Here is a 17,918-nt window from a genome sequence, read left to right as displayed (position 1 = left end):
CATCGCTGAAACGTTGACTCATTCAGTTTTATTAAGATTCCCTAGAGCTTTTCTCCGGAGAATTGATGGTTTCCGGGACATCTGAATTTTCGTAGAGAATCGAACTATATTTGAACAGTTCTCAAAATATTCATTCCTTTACAGAGCTATTGCTGTTTTTGATTTTCGTATTCAGTTCATCTGTGTCTGCAACGTTCACTCGGTTTTATCACGATTCACCGGAGGTATTCTCTAGTGAATTGGTAGTTTCCAGGACACGTACGTTTCCACAAAGAATCGATCTCTAATTGGGCAGTTTCCGGATATTCATTCTCATACAGACCTATTGCAGTTTTTATTTACGTGTTCTACCCACCCGTATCGCTGAAACGTTCGCTCAATTTTATTACTATTAAACGGAGGTCTTTTTCAGTGAATTGGTAGTTTCCAGGACACGCCGATTTCCGCGGAGATTCGCACCATATTTTGCCAGTTTCCGAGAAATGATTTCCATACAGGGCTATTTGCGTTTTCAATTTTCTCATTCTATCCACTCGTATCTCTGAAACGGGAGCTTAGTTTTATTCCGATTCAACGGAGGTCTTCTCCAGTCAATTGGTAGTTTCCAGGACACGTAGATTCTCGCGGAGAATCAATCACTAGTTCGACAGTTTCCGGATAATGATTTCCATGCGAAGCTATTGCCGTTTTTTATTTTCGTATTTCATTCATCCTCGTCTTTGAAACGTTAGCTCAGTTTTATCAGGATCCACTGGAGATATTCTCCAGTGACTAGGTACTTTGCAGGACCCCAAGATTTCTACGAAGAATCGCACCACATTTGAATAGTTTCTCAATATTCATTACCATACAGGGCTATGGCCATTTTATTTTGGTATTCTACCCACTCGTATCCCTGGAATGTTTGCTCAGTTTTATTCTCATTCAACGGAGGTCTTCTTCAGTGACTTGGTAGTGTGATGGACACGCTGATTCCTGTGGAGATTCGCACCACATTTTGCCAGTTTCCGAGACATGATTTCCATACAGGGCTCTTTTTGTTTTCAATTTTCTCATTCTATCCATTTGTATATCTGAAACGCGCGCTTAGTTTTATTCCGATTCAACCGAGGTCTTATTCAGTGAGTTGGTAGTTTCCAGGACTTGTAGATTCCCGCTGAGAATCTCTTGCTAGTTGGACATTTTCTGGATATTGATTCCCATACGAAGTTATTGCCGTTTTTTATTTTCGTATTCAATCCACCCTTGACTCTGAAACGTTAGCTCAGTTTTATCAGGATCCGCTGGAAATATTCTCCAGTGACTTGGTACTTTTCAGGACACCCAGATTTCTACGAAGAATTGCACCACATTTGAATAGTTTTCGAATATTCATTTCCAAATAGGACTATGATCGTTATATTATCGTATTCTATCCACTCGTATCCCTGAAACGCACGCTTAGTTTAATTGCGATTCACTACTGTTCTTCTTCAGTGAAATGGTAGTGTCCAGGACTCGCCGATTTCCACGGAGTTTCGCACCACATTTGGACAGTTTCCGAAAATTGATTCCCATACAGGGGTACTTCCGTTTTTATTTTCGCATTCTATCCACTTATATCTCTGAAACGCGCGCCTAGTTTTAATGCGAGCTACCGAAGTTCTTCTCCAATGAATTGGTAGTTTCCGGGACACGATTTCTACGATGAATTTCCCCACATTTGAATAGTTTCCCAATATTTATTTCTATACAGAGCTATGACCGTTATATTTTCGTATTCCACCCTGAAACGTTTGCTTACTCAGTTTTATTCCGATTCAACGGAGGTCTTCTTCAGTGAACTGGTAGTTTCCAGGACACGCCCATTTCCGCGGAGATTCGCACCACATTTGGATAGTTTCCGAAAATTGATTTACATACACGTGGGTACTCCTGTTTTCATTTTCGTATTCTATCCACTCGTATCTCTGAAACGGGAGCTTAGTTTTATTCCGATTCAACGGAGGTCTTCTCCAGTGAATTGGTAGTTTTCAGGACACATAAATTCCCGTGGAGAATCGCTCTCTAGTTGGATAGTTTCTGGATATTGATTCCCATACAGAACTATTCCTGTTTTTTAATTTTCGTATTGAATTCACACTCGTCTGTGTTACGTTAGCTTAGTTTTATCAAGATTTAGGAGATATTCGGTTTTGAATTGGTACTTTCCAGGACACCTAGATTTCTACGAAGAACCGCACCACATTTGAATAGTTTCCGAATATTTATTTCCATACAAGGCTGTGGCCGTTTTATTTTCGTATTCTACCCACCCGCATCCCTGAAACGTTTCCTCAATTTTAATTTGAAATATTAATTCAATATAATTTACAGTTTTAATTTTAAATTAAAGGATTTTAGACAGGTAGATTTCTGCGGATAAGTGCTCTCTAATTGGGCAGTATCTGAATATCCATTCCCATTCAGGGCTATCTCCGTTTTTGATTTTGGTATTCTACCTACCCGTTCCCTGAAACGTACATTCAGTTTCATCCTGACAGATCAAAAAATTTTTTCAGTGCATTAGTAGTTCCTGGGACAAGTCAATTTTCGCGGAAAACCAATGCATATTTAAACAGTTTTTGATTTTTGTATTTTTTTCACTAGTGTCCGTAAAACGTTTGCTCCGACTTATTCTCACTTCTCAAGCATGCTTGACCGATCAAGCTAATTATATAGCTAGACCTGTTTTCGTAAAAAAAAAAACATGAACCAAGTAAGATAGAGAGTATTAGGAAACTTCGGCGGTCTTTACGCGTCTACTGTAATTATGCTCCAAAAATATTTTCATATTCAACAAACGGGTAGATTCCAGGACGATTATATGTACATACATTTCATAATATGCCGTGAAATGTACGTACATCTATTTGTACGTACATTGGAGTCTCGGAACGTGCCAGTCAATTAAATTGGCAGTTTCAAGGACGTCCCGGTAAGCTCCTCGTGACCTAAAACTCTTCCAGGACAGTCCTCAAACCTGCCAATTGTCCCGGTAGACACCACTCCCTTCATATTTTTGGCCTGGAAGACACCGCTGTACCTACATATAAAGATAGATTTCTCTTTTCGATAATAATTTATAAACGAAGCAAAAGAAAATAGTTATTTTCATTTGCTGCCCTGTAATGATGAAAAAAATAATTCCGAAAATTGATCGCCATCTGTGGTGAATATTGGGATTGTAGCGAACCTTAAGCCCCCCTATATTAGAAATCATGGGCTAGACTCTCACTATATACTGCTGCATTTTAACTTAATTAACTACAATGGAAGTAGAAATCGGGTTCATATATTTTACGAAAAGTATAAAAAGTATATCACAAAATTTAAAAACTAATAGTTTTATTCCTCATGCAAATGCAGAAAATAATTCTGAGATATTTTACCCCGACTATACAGCTGCCATCTAATGGTGGTATAGGTATTAATAATGCGGAACGCAGTGTATTTTAAAACACTGGCTATTGGCATTTGGCGCTCAAAACATTTTCATCACGGCAGCCGTCGGGAATGGTAGTAAGTATTTCTGCAATTTAATTATAAGCCAACCTTTTTCATTTTAATTTATTGTCAACTTTTATCTTATATGACCCAGCATGTTATGTAAAACCCTTTCACGCAAGTGATCGACGGCAAATTATTGATGATGATATTTTTAAACTATATATGGTTGGAAGTTTGAGGTTTTCGAACGAATCCCATGTAATAATTCGGCGTATTGTCAGCGTTTCAAATATTTCAAACTTTTCGTTTCAAAAGAAATCCTTAAACGTTTCTCACAAAAAAGACCGTTAATCAAAAATAAAAATAAATGTCTGGTTTTTTTTATAGATAATGCAAGATCTCAACGACATTGGTGAGCGACAATTCGCTGGTGGCAATCTACAACCACCTGGACTGGCAGCACCACCAAGAATGTTGCAAGGGCAACCAGTTGAAGCACCCGGTGGAGCACCGGGTGAACTTTCACATGGACCAGAGCAACAACCTGCTGAGGAAAGACCTGCCGCAGAATTACCACTTGGACCGCAAGGCTTCCCTGGACATCCACCAAATCGTAAGTAATATAATAACCTTTCTTTTTATACTGAAATCAAAATAGGGCTTACAATATATTTTTTATATTTGTTTTCCATTTATCTTGTTATTTCAGGACGTGGTACAAGAGCAGGGTGGCGGGTTAAACAAGCTATGAAAATGAAATTTTTGAACAAACTGCAGAACCTTGCTGCGGACCAGCTTGCTTATGAAGCCTTGCGGCCCAGACGTCGGAATTGGCACCATCAAAACCAAGGTCCCCGAGGCGGTCGTGGTGGCGTGGGGGGTGAAGGTGGTCCAGGCGGTCAAGATGGCCCCGGTGCTCAAGGTGGATGGGTCCGACAGTAAAACCGCAACATTGGAAATTTAATTTTGAAGACAAAAAAATAAAAAAAATTTTATAGACAACAATATGTCAAATAAATAAAATTAATAGCATAAATGAATATAATGAATGAACCACTTTTATTCTTATTCTCTATTTGTTTAATATAAAGTAATGTTCCTCAGCGTATAGCAACAAAGAAGATTTTTCACAGAAATGGTGATTGAAAAACGATTTCACATTCTTAGTGTAAAGATTTTTTTGATATCTCATGGACGGATAACTTTGTTACGAGTTAGAAGTCTCCCTAGATTAGGGGAGTCCCCGAAATTCCTTGGACTGTTGGAAGAATACAGACAAATTTTTTTGCTACTCGCTCAATAATATCGAGTGTAATTCTTTAATTTTCAATTTCGGGAATTGACACTTTCAAAGATTCATCCCTACTATGTGGAAGTTAATAACGTACAGACAAATCTCGACTCTTGCCCATAAAGATTTTTTTTATTAACATTATCAATACAGTCATTTCCATGAGCAATTGTAATTTTGTAAAGTGAAAAGTGTCGGAGAAAAAAAATATCACAATCGTATACACTAATCGGTTACAAAATACTAATATTAAAACCGTTCTTTAATTTGTTTTTGTCTTTCGCCAGAAATGTGTGCGCCAAGCACGATCATTTATAAATGGTAACTCTATCAAGATTTGTAACAATAAAATGATTCCATGAGACTCTCCATTTTTCTTGGATCTTGTGCATTTTTATTATTATCAATCTTTTAAGAATTTGCGAGCATAAACAGCTCTTCCCTGAATACCCTATTCCACGATAGACTAAAGATTTATTTTCTTTTTCAACTCAATTAAGGATGGACTAGATTAGAATCAAGCTTTCATGCTTCCTCTTTTGCTCATTAATATTGCGCAACATTTATATACAGTAATATAAATTGAATATTAAGAAATTTAAAACAAAAATACCAAGCGATTGCAAAACAAGTTTTAAAGAACTGGTGTTTTTGAGCGGTTATTCTCATGCTGTTATATACCCATGCTATATACCCATGCTGTTTGATTTTTCCTAACATTAATCTCTGGTTTCACTTCTGCGATTGTTAAAACTTTTTTTTTTGATCACTGTAACTGTTGAATTTTCCATGATTTTTCTATTACTGACGATAAGTTTTTTTTTAAATTTGACACTGATTTTCCTCTTCGTTTTCCATCCAACCATGCTAACTGATTTTTTTATTCAGTGTGTTCCGACTGAAATACTTCCCACGAGGCACGAAAATTGGTGAATAATGCGAGACAATAACAGATTTTGCAAATGAATCATCGTGAGAGCCGCTCGGAAAGACTGAAAAAAATGAAATCCAGTAAAAATTAATTTCATTGAAATTTTTTTAAATTTCCGAATTAAAATGAAAACCCTTTCATTACCAACTCTCTGAAAGAGTTCTAGCATAAAAAATCTGAATTTTTACGTGAAGAAAATATTTTTAATGATGAAAATTTGTAAAAAACATTACTGAATTGAAATGAATAGAAGTAACCGAAATTATTATTACGATATTTCATAATGAACTTATTTCTACATACCTCGAGGCCAAGACGGTACTTCTTAATGCCGAATACACGAACTTCTATTTGGGGTAGATGAATCACAACGCGACACGATCTGAAAATAATAATGAAGATAGAAAGTCGCGTTATGAAGAAATCCTAAATACTTTCCGTTTGAAAATAAATGACTAGTAAATAAAACAAGAAGAATAAAAAAGAAAATTTCAAATATACGAACGTTTGAAAGACAAAAATCAAAGTTCCCACATTAACCATAAAGATTTGTACTGAAAATTGAAATGTTTGATAATTTTTGAATAATCAAGAACTATAGATAAGCATGGAATTCAACAGTGAATTTTAATGTCGAATCTAATAACCAACGAGAAAAAAAATTGAATGCATCAAAAGTTATATGAGGAAAAAGTACATTAATCATCCTGTTAGTATCCACATCATTTTTTGGCCCTCATCACAAATTTTATCCTCGTTTTCGCCTTCCATGAATTGTTTTTCTTTTTGGGCCCGACGAATTGTTCCTGTTTGGGCCTTCCATAAATTGTTCTTCTTTTTAGGCCCGACGATGATTGAATAAGATGCTGGAGCAGAGGATTTGTTATAAGTTTTCGTGACTGCAGCCCTGACCTGTGGATCAACACGAGAATGTGGTTCAAATATTTTGAAAATACAGATAATACTTGAGTATTAATTATTAATGAATTATCTATGAACGAATTAATGAATTATCTTTAAAATAGTTGTAACACACCGTGTTGTCTGTGAAAAGTAAAAAGTCAGAAAATTTTCGAGAATGAATGTTTTTACCTTTGAAACCCTTCAAATATAATTTCAACCAAAGAATAATTGTGTGCAAAATATTTGTTTCCAGACTTGCAATCTCTAATAATTTTGCTACACACTTTTCTGCAACAGAATTAGATTTACAATAAAAAGCAAAGTTATATATACTCTTCTTTTATCAAAGACTAATGTGCAACTTTTTTTCTGGAAATGTCAAGTATTTTCTTTACATGTGCACTTTCGATGTTACAGAGATATAATCCTGAAAAAGAGGGACAGGGATGTTGTCACCATGAATGCACAAATCACTTATTGTTTTCATGCCTTTATGGTGATCAGATCTGAAGACGACATATTACGTCCCAAGGAACGAGTCTCAAATTTTGTTTTGGCTTTTTCAGTGTTCTGATTCTCCTTTATATCTTTTTCTTTAATGTTTGAAGAAACTCCTAGCACTGCCATTCATCAGTTATCGAACATCCTGATTTGTTGATTATATTAGTCGGTTGATTTCCTCCGTTGTACTGTTGAAGTTTCCGATATGACTGAAGGATTTCATAGCTCCCTAAATAAGAAATTTAAATCAATATTTGCACAAGAAACAAAGATTCATTAAAAATTATTCACTCATATTTACTCAACGAACAACTTTTAGGAGTGCAGACTGAAAGTATATGCGCATGAAAGAAAAATGGATTTCGTAGTCAAAAATTTCTCAACGAACAACTTTTAGGAGTGCAGACTAAAAGTATAATTAGCAAATATTCCTCCATTTATATTGATTATTTTGATCAATCCATATAGATAGAAATTACAAGAACATCAAAACTTTTTATCAAAGCTCTCAATTCTTGGAGATCACCGCAATCCTTATTCCCAATTATACTGCCCGCTTTATTTATTAATAACATGTTAATCTTCAATGATCTTCAACAGTTTGTGACTTGAGGTTTCTACAAAGTATTTTGTAGTCATTATAACGAATAAATGATAATCTTTATAAGTTAAAATCGTTACATAAGACAAAATCGTTATAATGTATTGTACCGAATAGGTCATTTAATAGATTAAGAACATTTCCAAATTAGATTAGAAAAATTTGTCAATTTTACAGTTGTGTGATAAGTTCATTAAAATATGTCCATCGCAGCTCACAGTTTTGAAACTGCGTAGGACTCAGTTTCAACTGGAAATGGAAAAAACTGATCATATGTAAATGTTCTTTCCCAACTTTTCATTATTATGCAATTGGATTGATAAAGTGACTGAATTTTGAAAATTAATTATGAAAAATCACTAGCTCTCTTTAGAATTTTCAGGTTTTTTATTCGATAGAATTAAGATTATTGGGGTGGGGCTCAAAATGTCGAACAACCAAATAGTAGAACGACTAATTTTTCGAAATTTCAAAATTTGCCGTATCAAATTCACGACGCATAAGTAATTCGAATATTTTATTCTCGATAGACCAATTAATAGATTATGTATTTAATGTGATATTTTTTCTTCGAACGCGCTTTCTTCGAAATTCATTCAGACCATCTGCTCTTATTAGAATGCATAGAAAATAGAACATAGTATTGCAAGAAGTTCATATTTTCCGAATTCCAAATGAAAAGTGTTTGTTTTATAGAAAGACCAAAATATATAGTCGCTAAAAATCGAGAGTAAATATTTCGAATGATGAAAACTTCGATGTACGGAATGGCGAACTCTCGAAATAGCGAACGTTGAAACAGCGAACGTTTGGAATGGCGAACAATGCGTATAGCGATAGTTACAAAAACGAACACATGGTGGCGCCCCCTGTTCACCACGAAGTTAAAATCGTATTTTAATGTTTGTACTTACATCAGAAATATGTACGACTCTGATATCCAGAAAAACATCAATTATTTAGCCTCTGAGGTTTGGATCAAGTTAAGGAGGGTGGCTACATTCGTCAAAATGATAAGAAATTGATCAAATTTGGTGATAATGTTCTTCAACATCAAGTGCGCAGACAAAATTTTTTTCAAAATTTTCTTCTGCTTAGTTATCGAGTAATTACGCATTAAAGCAGATTTCTTATGCCCGGAATAATATATGGAAACGCTATGCTTATACACATGAACTTTAGTGATCAATTACTCGATAACTGTACAGAAGAAAAATCTTAAAAAAATTGTAGTGTCAAATTTGGCACTAAAGAATATGTTCACCAAATTTTATTAAATTCTTACCATTTTGAAATTTTTTATGTATTTACCATGGTTTAGCATGGCAACATTGTATCGTCGCTAGCCACCCTCCTTAATCCTTTGAGGATACATCTCTGACAAATTCTTGGAAATATACACCGGGTCTAGTGTGGCCCCCTATCAATTTTTAAAGGCTTACTATGAAGAGACGTCCGATTTGAAAAAACCAAAACCAAAATGAAGTTCAATTTATCTAGAATACGGTAGAATCAATTTGGAAAAAAAAAATTTTTAGTGGTCAAAATCGCACGGAAACGAGCAAAGTCGTGAAAAAAAACTTTCATTCATAAAAAATCGTAACTCCGTTAATTTGATAGATAATTGAATACAATTTTCAGGAAGTATCATTATATACGATAGTTTCATTGAAAAAAAGTACAATATTGGCTGATTAATAAGAGTATTTATTGAATACGAGACATTTTGGAGTGAAAATTTTTCTGTTTATTTATGAAGGTTAAGCAAGTATCATTTTGACATATGCAACAACTCTTTCCGCTCAAAATATCTAGAAAAACTCTATGTCACTTTCTTTTATAGCCCGATCATTCTGAGTCGGACAAATGTCTGACCAAAAAATTATTTTCGAATAATAATAATAATAATAATGATCGAAATTCCAGATATGTTACGATTAGGAAAGACAATCGATGCATTCCGGTGGAAAGAAATGATACAGAATAATTTGAAAAATAGCGAACTATGTAGAGGCAATATCCCTAGTAACAGTTTCAAAAAAGGTGCCAAAAGCTATCTTATCACTGATTCGATTGTGAAATTTATAAGTCATCTGCAGACAAATTGTGAAGAAAATGTTTTTCAGTTGCAAAAAAAATATACGGTATTGTGATGATGGGATTTACTTTTTTTTTACGGTCAACAACACTTGCAAATCGAAAAAAAATCCGCAATTTACAAAAAAGTATTACACGAAGTACACACATCAGGGTCCAGCGGCCCTCAGCACAAAAACTTTATCGCTCGATCTCGCGCGGTTCATGCGATATGGGACCCACCTACAGAGAACTCTTCGAACTATAGTTAAGGGTGTGGGGAATTCTGTCTGTAGGCTCTAAGAGCTCTATATTTATCTTCAAAGTTGGCGCTGAGGCCGCTGGACCCCAGATGTACTCGAAAGGTTAAAATGATAGGACATTCAGAGGACACAAAATCAATTACTTGTAATATAATTTCCTTCTATGTAGAAATATTATGTAGATATATTTTTTTCATTTATTTATTCATTTTTTTCAAAATTCTGACGGTTGGAATATTCTTCGAGGAGCTTCGGATGCCCGTGTCCGACATATTGGACACCGTCTTTCTAAAAATTGGTTCCATAAGACTTCTGCACAGTCGGAACAACAACAGCAATGCCCACAGGGCAGGTAGAGGTGCGTCGCTTTCGCCAATAAGCACACCTTGCACGAATCTGAAAAAAAATCGTAACAAGGAGTACACAAAGTTCCATATAATAAAATATTAATTATGTGATAACGAAATGAACGTTTCAAGATATGCTCTAAAATTAAATTTTTTGAAATTGACTAAGCTTTATCTATTTTGTCTCTGTACATTATTATTTAATTTTTACGGAGCATTTTTAGCTATTTGGAAAATATTGATCTGTATAGATTATTAACAAATTAAACACTAATATTCAACCAAAATTATGGATCAAATAGACAAAAAAATGAAGGGCCCTTCCATTCAAATGTCAAAATGATTTGTTCTTGGATTAAATATTACCGGCTTGACTTTGTTACGAACATGAACTTCACAGTATCTACGTCACCTTTTCCGCCGTCAGCGCAAGAAATAAATACTCGGATCAAATGCCAACTTCACTGCGGGCCACGTTAACTCCGGAGAGAAGCGGCCCGACGGATTTGTTGGCAAGTTTCATAAACAATCTTACGAATATGAAATAAGCACTAATAAAACCATGGGCCACCTTAACTCAGATGAGAAGCGGCCCTAAGAGTTACTAGTACTTGGATCAAATGCTGACTTCACCGCGGGCCACGTTAACTCCAGAGAGAAGCGGTCCGACAGATCTGCCGGCAAGTTTCATAAACGCCATTTTACGAAAAATTGTATGTACATAAAACGAGCACTAGTGAAACCACGGGCCACGTTAACTCAGATGAGAAGCGGCCCTAAGAATCACTAATACTCGGATAAAATGCTGACTTCACTGCGGGCCACGTTAACTCCAGAGAGAAGCGGTCCGACAGATCTGCCGGCAAGTTTCATAAATGCGAATTTACGAAAAATTGTATGTACATAAAACGAGCACTAGTGAAACCACGGGCCACGTTAACTCAGATGAGAAGCGGCCCTAAGAATCACTAATACTCGGATAAAATGCTGACTTCACCGCGGGCCACGTTGACTCCGAAGAGAAGCGGCCTGACAGATCTGCCGACAAGGTACATACGAAAAAAAATCAATGTTTAATTTTTTATACAGATAGGAATGTAGATACTGATCGGAGTGCATGGTTCGTCCCAAATCAAATTTTGAAAATAGTTTTCCCTTCCCCCCTCTTCCGTATTGAATCGAATGAAAATCGACCTTGTAAATCATTGGTCCCCGAAATAGACGCCCCCCCCCCCCCCCCGATAGGACATCCGACGGAAAAATCTTTTTAACTACAGAATAGTTTATGATATAATAATTTAACAAAACGTCTTAACAATTGATACTACATTATTTGAAGGAAAATTAGATACATGACAATAATTTGTCATTTTCTATAATTGGACACTAAATAATAAGCCATAGAGTTGAAATTACTTATCATGATGAGTTTTTGATGCGAAATGATTTTTTACATACTACAAGCACACATTCATTTTGAAACGTTCATATCATTACGAGTACGAGTTATTCCATGTTAATAAGTCGGTGGATATGTAACGAAGTTACTTCAAGTTTTTTTCACCATTGTTTCATGCCTATAGAATTATTAAATATTAGATGGAATAATTCCACAAGTGCTGTACTTCCAAAACTAACTATTCATCATAATATCGGTATTGAATTGTCAATTTGGAAAATATATATAAAGGCGAAGCAATGACAAGGCGTGTTACTATAAAATCGAGATGAAATTTGAGAACTATTGCAATGTTATTTCAAACTCAGCCGTCCATTTGACATGGAATAACTCTTGGAGGAACAGTGTGTAAATACATCATTATGAACACAAGAAATCGTCCTAAATATTTTATAAGTTTTTCAAATTGTTCAAAAAATTGTAATTCAACAAATGCGCACCTCGAAACGAACAATCCGTTTTTGCAAACATGTCTGAAACAGTGCGATCAATGTATCTTCGGGAAAAATTTATATTCACTATAACTTTCATTGAGAACTTTTTTCACATCCTATATTGTTCGAGATACCAGTCACTTCAATGACATTGATAGTAATTTTTGTTAAGTAGTGGACAGTCGTTTAAGATGAAGAATAATTGTAAGGATTTTAGTAACTGAACTTGTAGAGCGTAAAAATTTAGAGTTGAACTATTGAATATCGAATAATGAAGTAGTTCAAAAAAATCGTAGATATTCCTAACCGCAATAGTTGTTTCTTATAATCAATTTAGAAAACAATATTCAATTGATCATGAACGTTATTACGTTAGGGAAAAATTTTCGCTTTATATCCACGTCAACTAAATTTTACGAGCAGCTCGATTTTTTCTACATTTCTTTCGTTTTTTGTGTTAAATATTTATCTTGTCTTCCAGTATAATGCTTTTTATTCCTATTTCTTTATTTGTAAAAGCTGGCCGCATCGTTGCATACTTCCGTGAGCATGTTCTTCTCCCTCACAATTTTCACCCATTCACGCCGTTTCGCGGTTAAGTTTTCCTGTGCGTTCGCCGTTAGGATGTTTAACAAGCCTAAATCCGTCTCACAGCCTTGCTTGTCGTTTTGCGCATTAATGGGTTAACTCTAATTACCGTATATACATTATCCCCTGTCCCCCTACCCTTCCTTGCCTTATCAGTACGATTAACTTCCCCATTTCGTTTGCTATCTGTTTGTTGACCAGGTTTTTTGTAACGAGATATTCATATGGTACCGAAACCTTATTTGAAGCTCTTTTGGTGTTTCGGCGACACACCCTCCTTCGGAGATTATTGTTCAACCTGCCACCCCTCCGATCTGTTCTCCACCCTTCGGGCCTTATCTGTCAAATTATTTATACCATTTATACTTTCAGCACTAAGAAACTTCGATCGAAATATCATCACGTCTGAGGATCTCTATTCTGCTGCTCTTGATCGCTCTCTGTATTTCCCTTTTCGAGATATTTCTACGTCTTATAACCTTCACTCGTATGAGTACCCTTTCTGACACTTCCGCAACAACCCCATGAAGTAATGTATCCATTTCCTCCGTTATCTTTCTCCCTTTATCCACCAGCTTCATAAATCTTCTTTTGTCTTTTCGCCCCACCACCGCTCCCGCTAATCCGTCTAATTGTATTCTTTTTTTACATAATAATTATTCCTCCGTATATTTGTCCCCCACATCTTCCTTTTTATCATCTCAATGCGGTTCATAGCGTTACCTTTACAATTTTGCATTTTTATTCTTACCGCCCTTCCCTCTTTTTTAACCAAATTCCAGCCCCCATTCCCTTTCAGCTCTTACTTATATTCTTCATTCACATTTCCATATTTTCCATTATTTTCCGTGATCTTTCCCACTCGAAACGCATAATTATGACTCGTAAATGCTTTTGCTAGATATAGAGGCTATTTACTATTACACTAAACATTAATAATTATCTACGCAGAAAAGACTCTACTTTATACGTACGAAGAATTTTATGCTCTACAAGTTCAACTGCTATTTTTACATCCCTTTCCATTATATGCAAATTTCATGAGAACGATGAAACTGAAAACATTCAATTGACTTTAAAGTCGGAAAAGATAAGCTGTAAAAAATAGGTTCATCGAATATTTTTTCAATTTAACGAGAAAATTGCATTGATAATGATGATGCTACCATTATTCTCCTCGCTATGTCGACGGTTCTCGGCTTCTTGAGGTTCCTCCTGCTCTTGTGTTTCAGCAGATTCCTCTCTCCGTTCCTCCTGCTCTTGTGTTTCAGCAGATTCCTCCCTCCGTTCCTCCTGCTCTTGTGTTTCAGCAGATTCCTCCCTCCGTTCCTCCTGCTCTTGTGTTTCAGCAGATTCCTCCCTCCGTTCGGCAAATCGACGTGCCACCGCTCTTTTTCTCATCGCTGTAATTTTTAAAAATCTGTATGATACTTCCTAATCCATAATCCTAAACCATCAATTTCCCTCGCCGGAATATCTTACCTTTCCGACGCTTATTTCTTTTTTGTCTCGCCGAATTTGGCTCCGATGCAGGGCCTACAACAAACTCATTACGAATCACCGAATTGCTTTGTCTTCGGATAGCACCTACCGCTGTAAACATCGACATAAATTATATTTCTATACATAAGTTCTATTATTTTATTTTTACAGTTTTGGTGGTTTAAAAACAATCGTTGATACCAGTGTTTGTAATGATTAGTACACTGGAAAAATCCATCGAAATATAATAATTACCAATATTTCTGGGCTGGGGAGCTTCTTCTATGGCTGCTGAACCATCGGCTATGAGTTCATCCGGGTCATCTTCTAGAAAGAAAATGCGCACATAAATAATTAGATTTTCAGTTATAGATTAAACAAATACAATAATAACGATTATGATAAAAACTTTATGAAAAATTACCATTATCGCCGGGCGTCGAATACGCTTCAAACTCCTCGTCTATCACGATTGGTTGATTTTCTACCAAACGAATTCATAATATTTTATTTTTCAATTCTTACATTATCAGTTGTTGATATAAAATCATAGATATAATTTTTTCTAACAGTAGATTGAAAAAGCCTATGAAATGGTTACCGATATTTCTGGGCTGGGGAGCCTCTTCTACAACCTCCTCCAAATCATTAGCCATGAGTTCGACCGGGTCATCTTCTACAACAAAAAGAGCAAATGAAAGTAAATAATTGGACTTTTAGTTACAGATTGAACAAGCACAATACTAGTTGTTATGAAAATGGTTTTGGGAATAATTAGCACTATCATCCGGTGAAGAATATCCTCGTTTACTACGATCCGTTGATTTTCTATGGAGGAAATCCATAACGTTTCGTTTTTGACTTGTTTCAATTTCATTTGTTGAATTTCATCGATATAAGTTTTCCTAATAGTCAGTGGATTGAAAAAATCTGTGAAATACCAATATTTCTGAGCTGGGGAGCTTCTTCAACAACCTCTTCCAGATCATTGGCTATCAGATCATCCGGGTTGTGTTCTACAAAAACAAATGCATGTAAATAATTGGATTTTTAATCACAGATTAAACAAAAACAATTCTACTCATTATGAAAATTGTTCTGCGAAAACTACCATTCTCATCAGGCGAAGAATATCCTTCGATTTCCTCATTTACCACAATCGGTTGATTTCCTGTCGAACAGATACATAAAACTTTATTTTTTTAATTCTTAGATTTTCGGTCTTCAGAAAAAATTTAATAATAACAGTTATACAAAAGACAGAGTAAACATTTATCAGTGATTATCATTATCATGATTGTGAGATTTTGTAAATCGATTGTTGCTAAATTCCATACCATAATTTACTATTTACTCCAATGCAACATTCTAGAAATAATCTTCAAAGGCTATTATTATTAAAAACACCCAAGAATAATGCCGTTATCGACGTATATCGACATCTACGGAAATTTCATAACTCGTTAGTCTCCCTAATATATAAAATTACATCGTATTATTTACCGTTTTCTGCATTGTCCAAGAGCCATCGTGGTGGCTCTTCAGCAAAGATTTCTTGTTCGAAATCTGGATCTGAAATAATTTAAAGATAACAGTATTTTGAGTGCTCCAGAGTTATCAACAAGCTTGAATTGAGTTTAATAACGAAATTTACCTAATGGTCTGATTGCTGGAGGCTCTTGTAGCTCTTGGATTTTACGTTCTCCTGTTCAGTTAACTGTTGTGCCATACGAAAATCGATGTTTCCCTTTAAAGAAGCAGCTTTATCCATGAACTCCTCAACTGTGATCTCGAGCATATGTAATTGACGCCATGCTAGGTGAAAAGTAAATAAATGAATTGACATGTTTCTTTTGAAATGTACTAATTTACTTCCAATTTCGAAAATAATATGTGTACATTTGCAAATGAGGCACTGAGAACGAGGTATAACAACATGCATTACGAATTTTAGCTCGAATGCGCCTTTGAAATTGGAAAAAATATATTGATAAAGAAATGAAACCTTTTGTGAGTTTGTTTTGTTTAAAAACAGTTGAATATCTCGCATAGCGGCCGATGTTCACATTATTTTTTAATCGTGCAATATCGGTTTGAATTTTTGACTGCAATTTTAGTATTTTGCCTGAAACAAAAAATAGCATCAATTTTTATCACGTTTTCTCTATTTGTTGGAGATGTAAGTTGCTTGTGGTTGAGTTGAACTATAAGTTCGACTTACATAAAAAATCCCATGGTCCAGGGCGTCTTCCTAAATGATGTTGAAGCCGGCTGTGGTAGGACTCGATTATATTGTTCGTTCTACGGCTCAACCCGTATACACTGAACCCCTCTGGCCTGACCGTTCGGATCCAATATCGATCATAATAATTGCAAAATGTGCGGAATTGCGTCTTCAGTGTTCCTGGCAAATTGTTGCGTAGTTCCCGGAACTTCGTAGTTATTAGTTCTGCCGGCAAGTACGCCAGAGCTAAAACTTTTTTGAAAAAAGTTTTCGCTACGTCATTTGTCCGAAGAACGTTGGCGAGTTGAAGGACCTTGGCTTTTCTGTATATTGCCTGAAATCCAGTACATTATTTTTTTCCCTTTTCGTACACTATAGTTCGGTAGTGCTGACGAAATAGCCATGAGGGGTTAATAACTCAACGTTATCTACAAAGCAATGTTTATATGAGAATGAAAATTGTTATATCTGTAAATGGCTGGAATGTCAAAAACGATCATCGAAAATACAGTTAAGGATACCCCTAGAATTATCAACATAAATTTAAACTATTAAAAATACGCATAAAAATTGCAATACGAATATTATATCCTTTATCATTTCTACTTCTCCATTCGATACTCACCCGATCGTAATGGGTATTACAACCCGTACTGTGAGCCATTGGGTATACTTGTAGAACGGCATTGCGTAATGCGCGTTCAAAATCACTCATCACAAGTATAATATGCGCCTGCAGGACGTGCTCTCTGATATAACGCAGGCATGACTCATAGGCGCCTTGAGTTTTCCTTGTCGTCAAGACCCATATGAAGGGAAAGCCCTATAACCCATTCGAATAGGTAAGCATGATTTAATGTGCATGATATATGATGTGAGCAGTCCCAACCATAGCAACAATTATTATTCAAAAAATTGGCTCTAAATTTGGTCATGCAATGGACTTACAATCAGGTTAATTTATTTTTCAAATTTCATATAAAAAGATTGAATTCCATTTAAACCAAAATACGATTTCAATCCTGCCCAATTAATTACGAAAAAACATACTTAAAAGATACTCAAGTAAAATTAAAGTGTACCGAAAGTATATTAGTAATAGCAACATTGTATACTATACTCAATAAAAAGGAAAAAAATGTTATCCAAAAATATATTTATATGAAACTTATAGAAGAATACATATTCCATCAGAGGGCAAAATATTTTTCATAAAAGCGGAATATATGTTATAGAAAATAATGACTAATTTATCTATATAATATTTCAAATGGAAACTTTTTCTATACAAAAACAATGCATTCTATTTTCAATAAATTATTGTTTCTGATTTCTTCCATACATTCGTGG

General features: G+C 35.2%; 2 protein-coding genes across 2 annotated transcripts; both read right to left on the bottom strand.

The window, feature by feature from the left end:
- Positions 1–10,173: 10,173 nt before the first annotated feature.
- LOC122418269 (glutamic acid-rich protein-like) lies at positions 10,174–16,034 on the bottom strand. Its single transcript, XM_043432401.1, has 11 exons — positions 15,999–16,034; positions 15,848–15,916; positions 15,456–15,515; positions 15,286–15,360; positions 14,946–15,020; positions 14,769–14,828; positions 14,600–14,671; positions 14,345–14,455; positions 14,029–14,265; positions 12,281–12,313; positions 10,174–10,430 (listed from the first exon to the last, which is right to left on the bottom strand). Exons 5-11 carry the CDS (start codon positions 14,998–15,000, stop codon positions 10,249–10,251), a joined length of 750 nt encoding a protein of 249 aa, XP_043288336.1. The 5' UTR covers positions 15,001–15,020; positions 15,286–15,360; positions 15,456–15,515; positions 15,848–15,916; positions 15,999–16,034; the 3' UTR covers positions 10,174–10,248.
- A 9-nt stretch (positions 16,035–16,043) lies between these two features.
- Positions 16,044–17,354, bottom strand: LOC122418320 (uncharacterized; the record flags this gene model as incomplete). The annotated part of the gene is made up of 4 exons (XM_043432458.1): positions 17,194–17,354; positions 16,566–16,902; positions 16,350–16,469; positions 16,044–16,159 (listed from the first exon to the last, which is right to left on the bottom strand). Coding segments are annotated over exons 1-4 (663 nt in total), but the record flags the coding sequence as incomplete, so codon positions are not given.
- Between the last annotated feature and the right edge of the window lie 564 nt (positions 17,355–17,918).

The sequence above is a fragment of the Venturia canescens genome, chromosome 11 (genome assembly GCF_019457755.1).
Source record: "Venturia canescens isolate UGA chromosome 11, ASM1945775v1, whole genome shotgun sequence".
Lineage (NCBI taxonomy): Eukaryota > Metazoa > Arthropoda > Insecta > Hymenoptera > Ichneumonidae > Venturia > Venturia canescens.
This window is presented reverse-complemented; position numbering and strand designations above follow the sequence as displayed.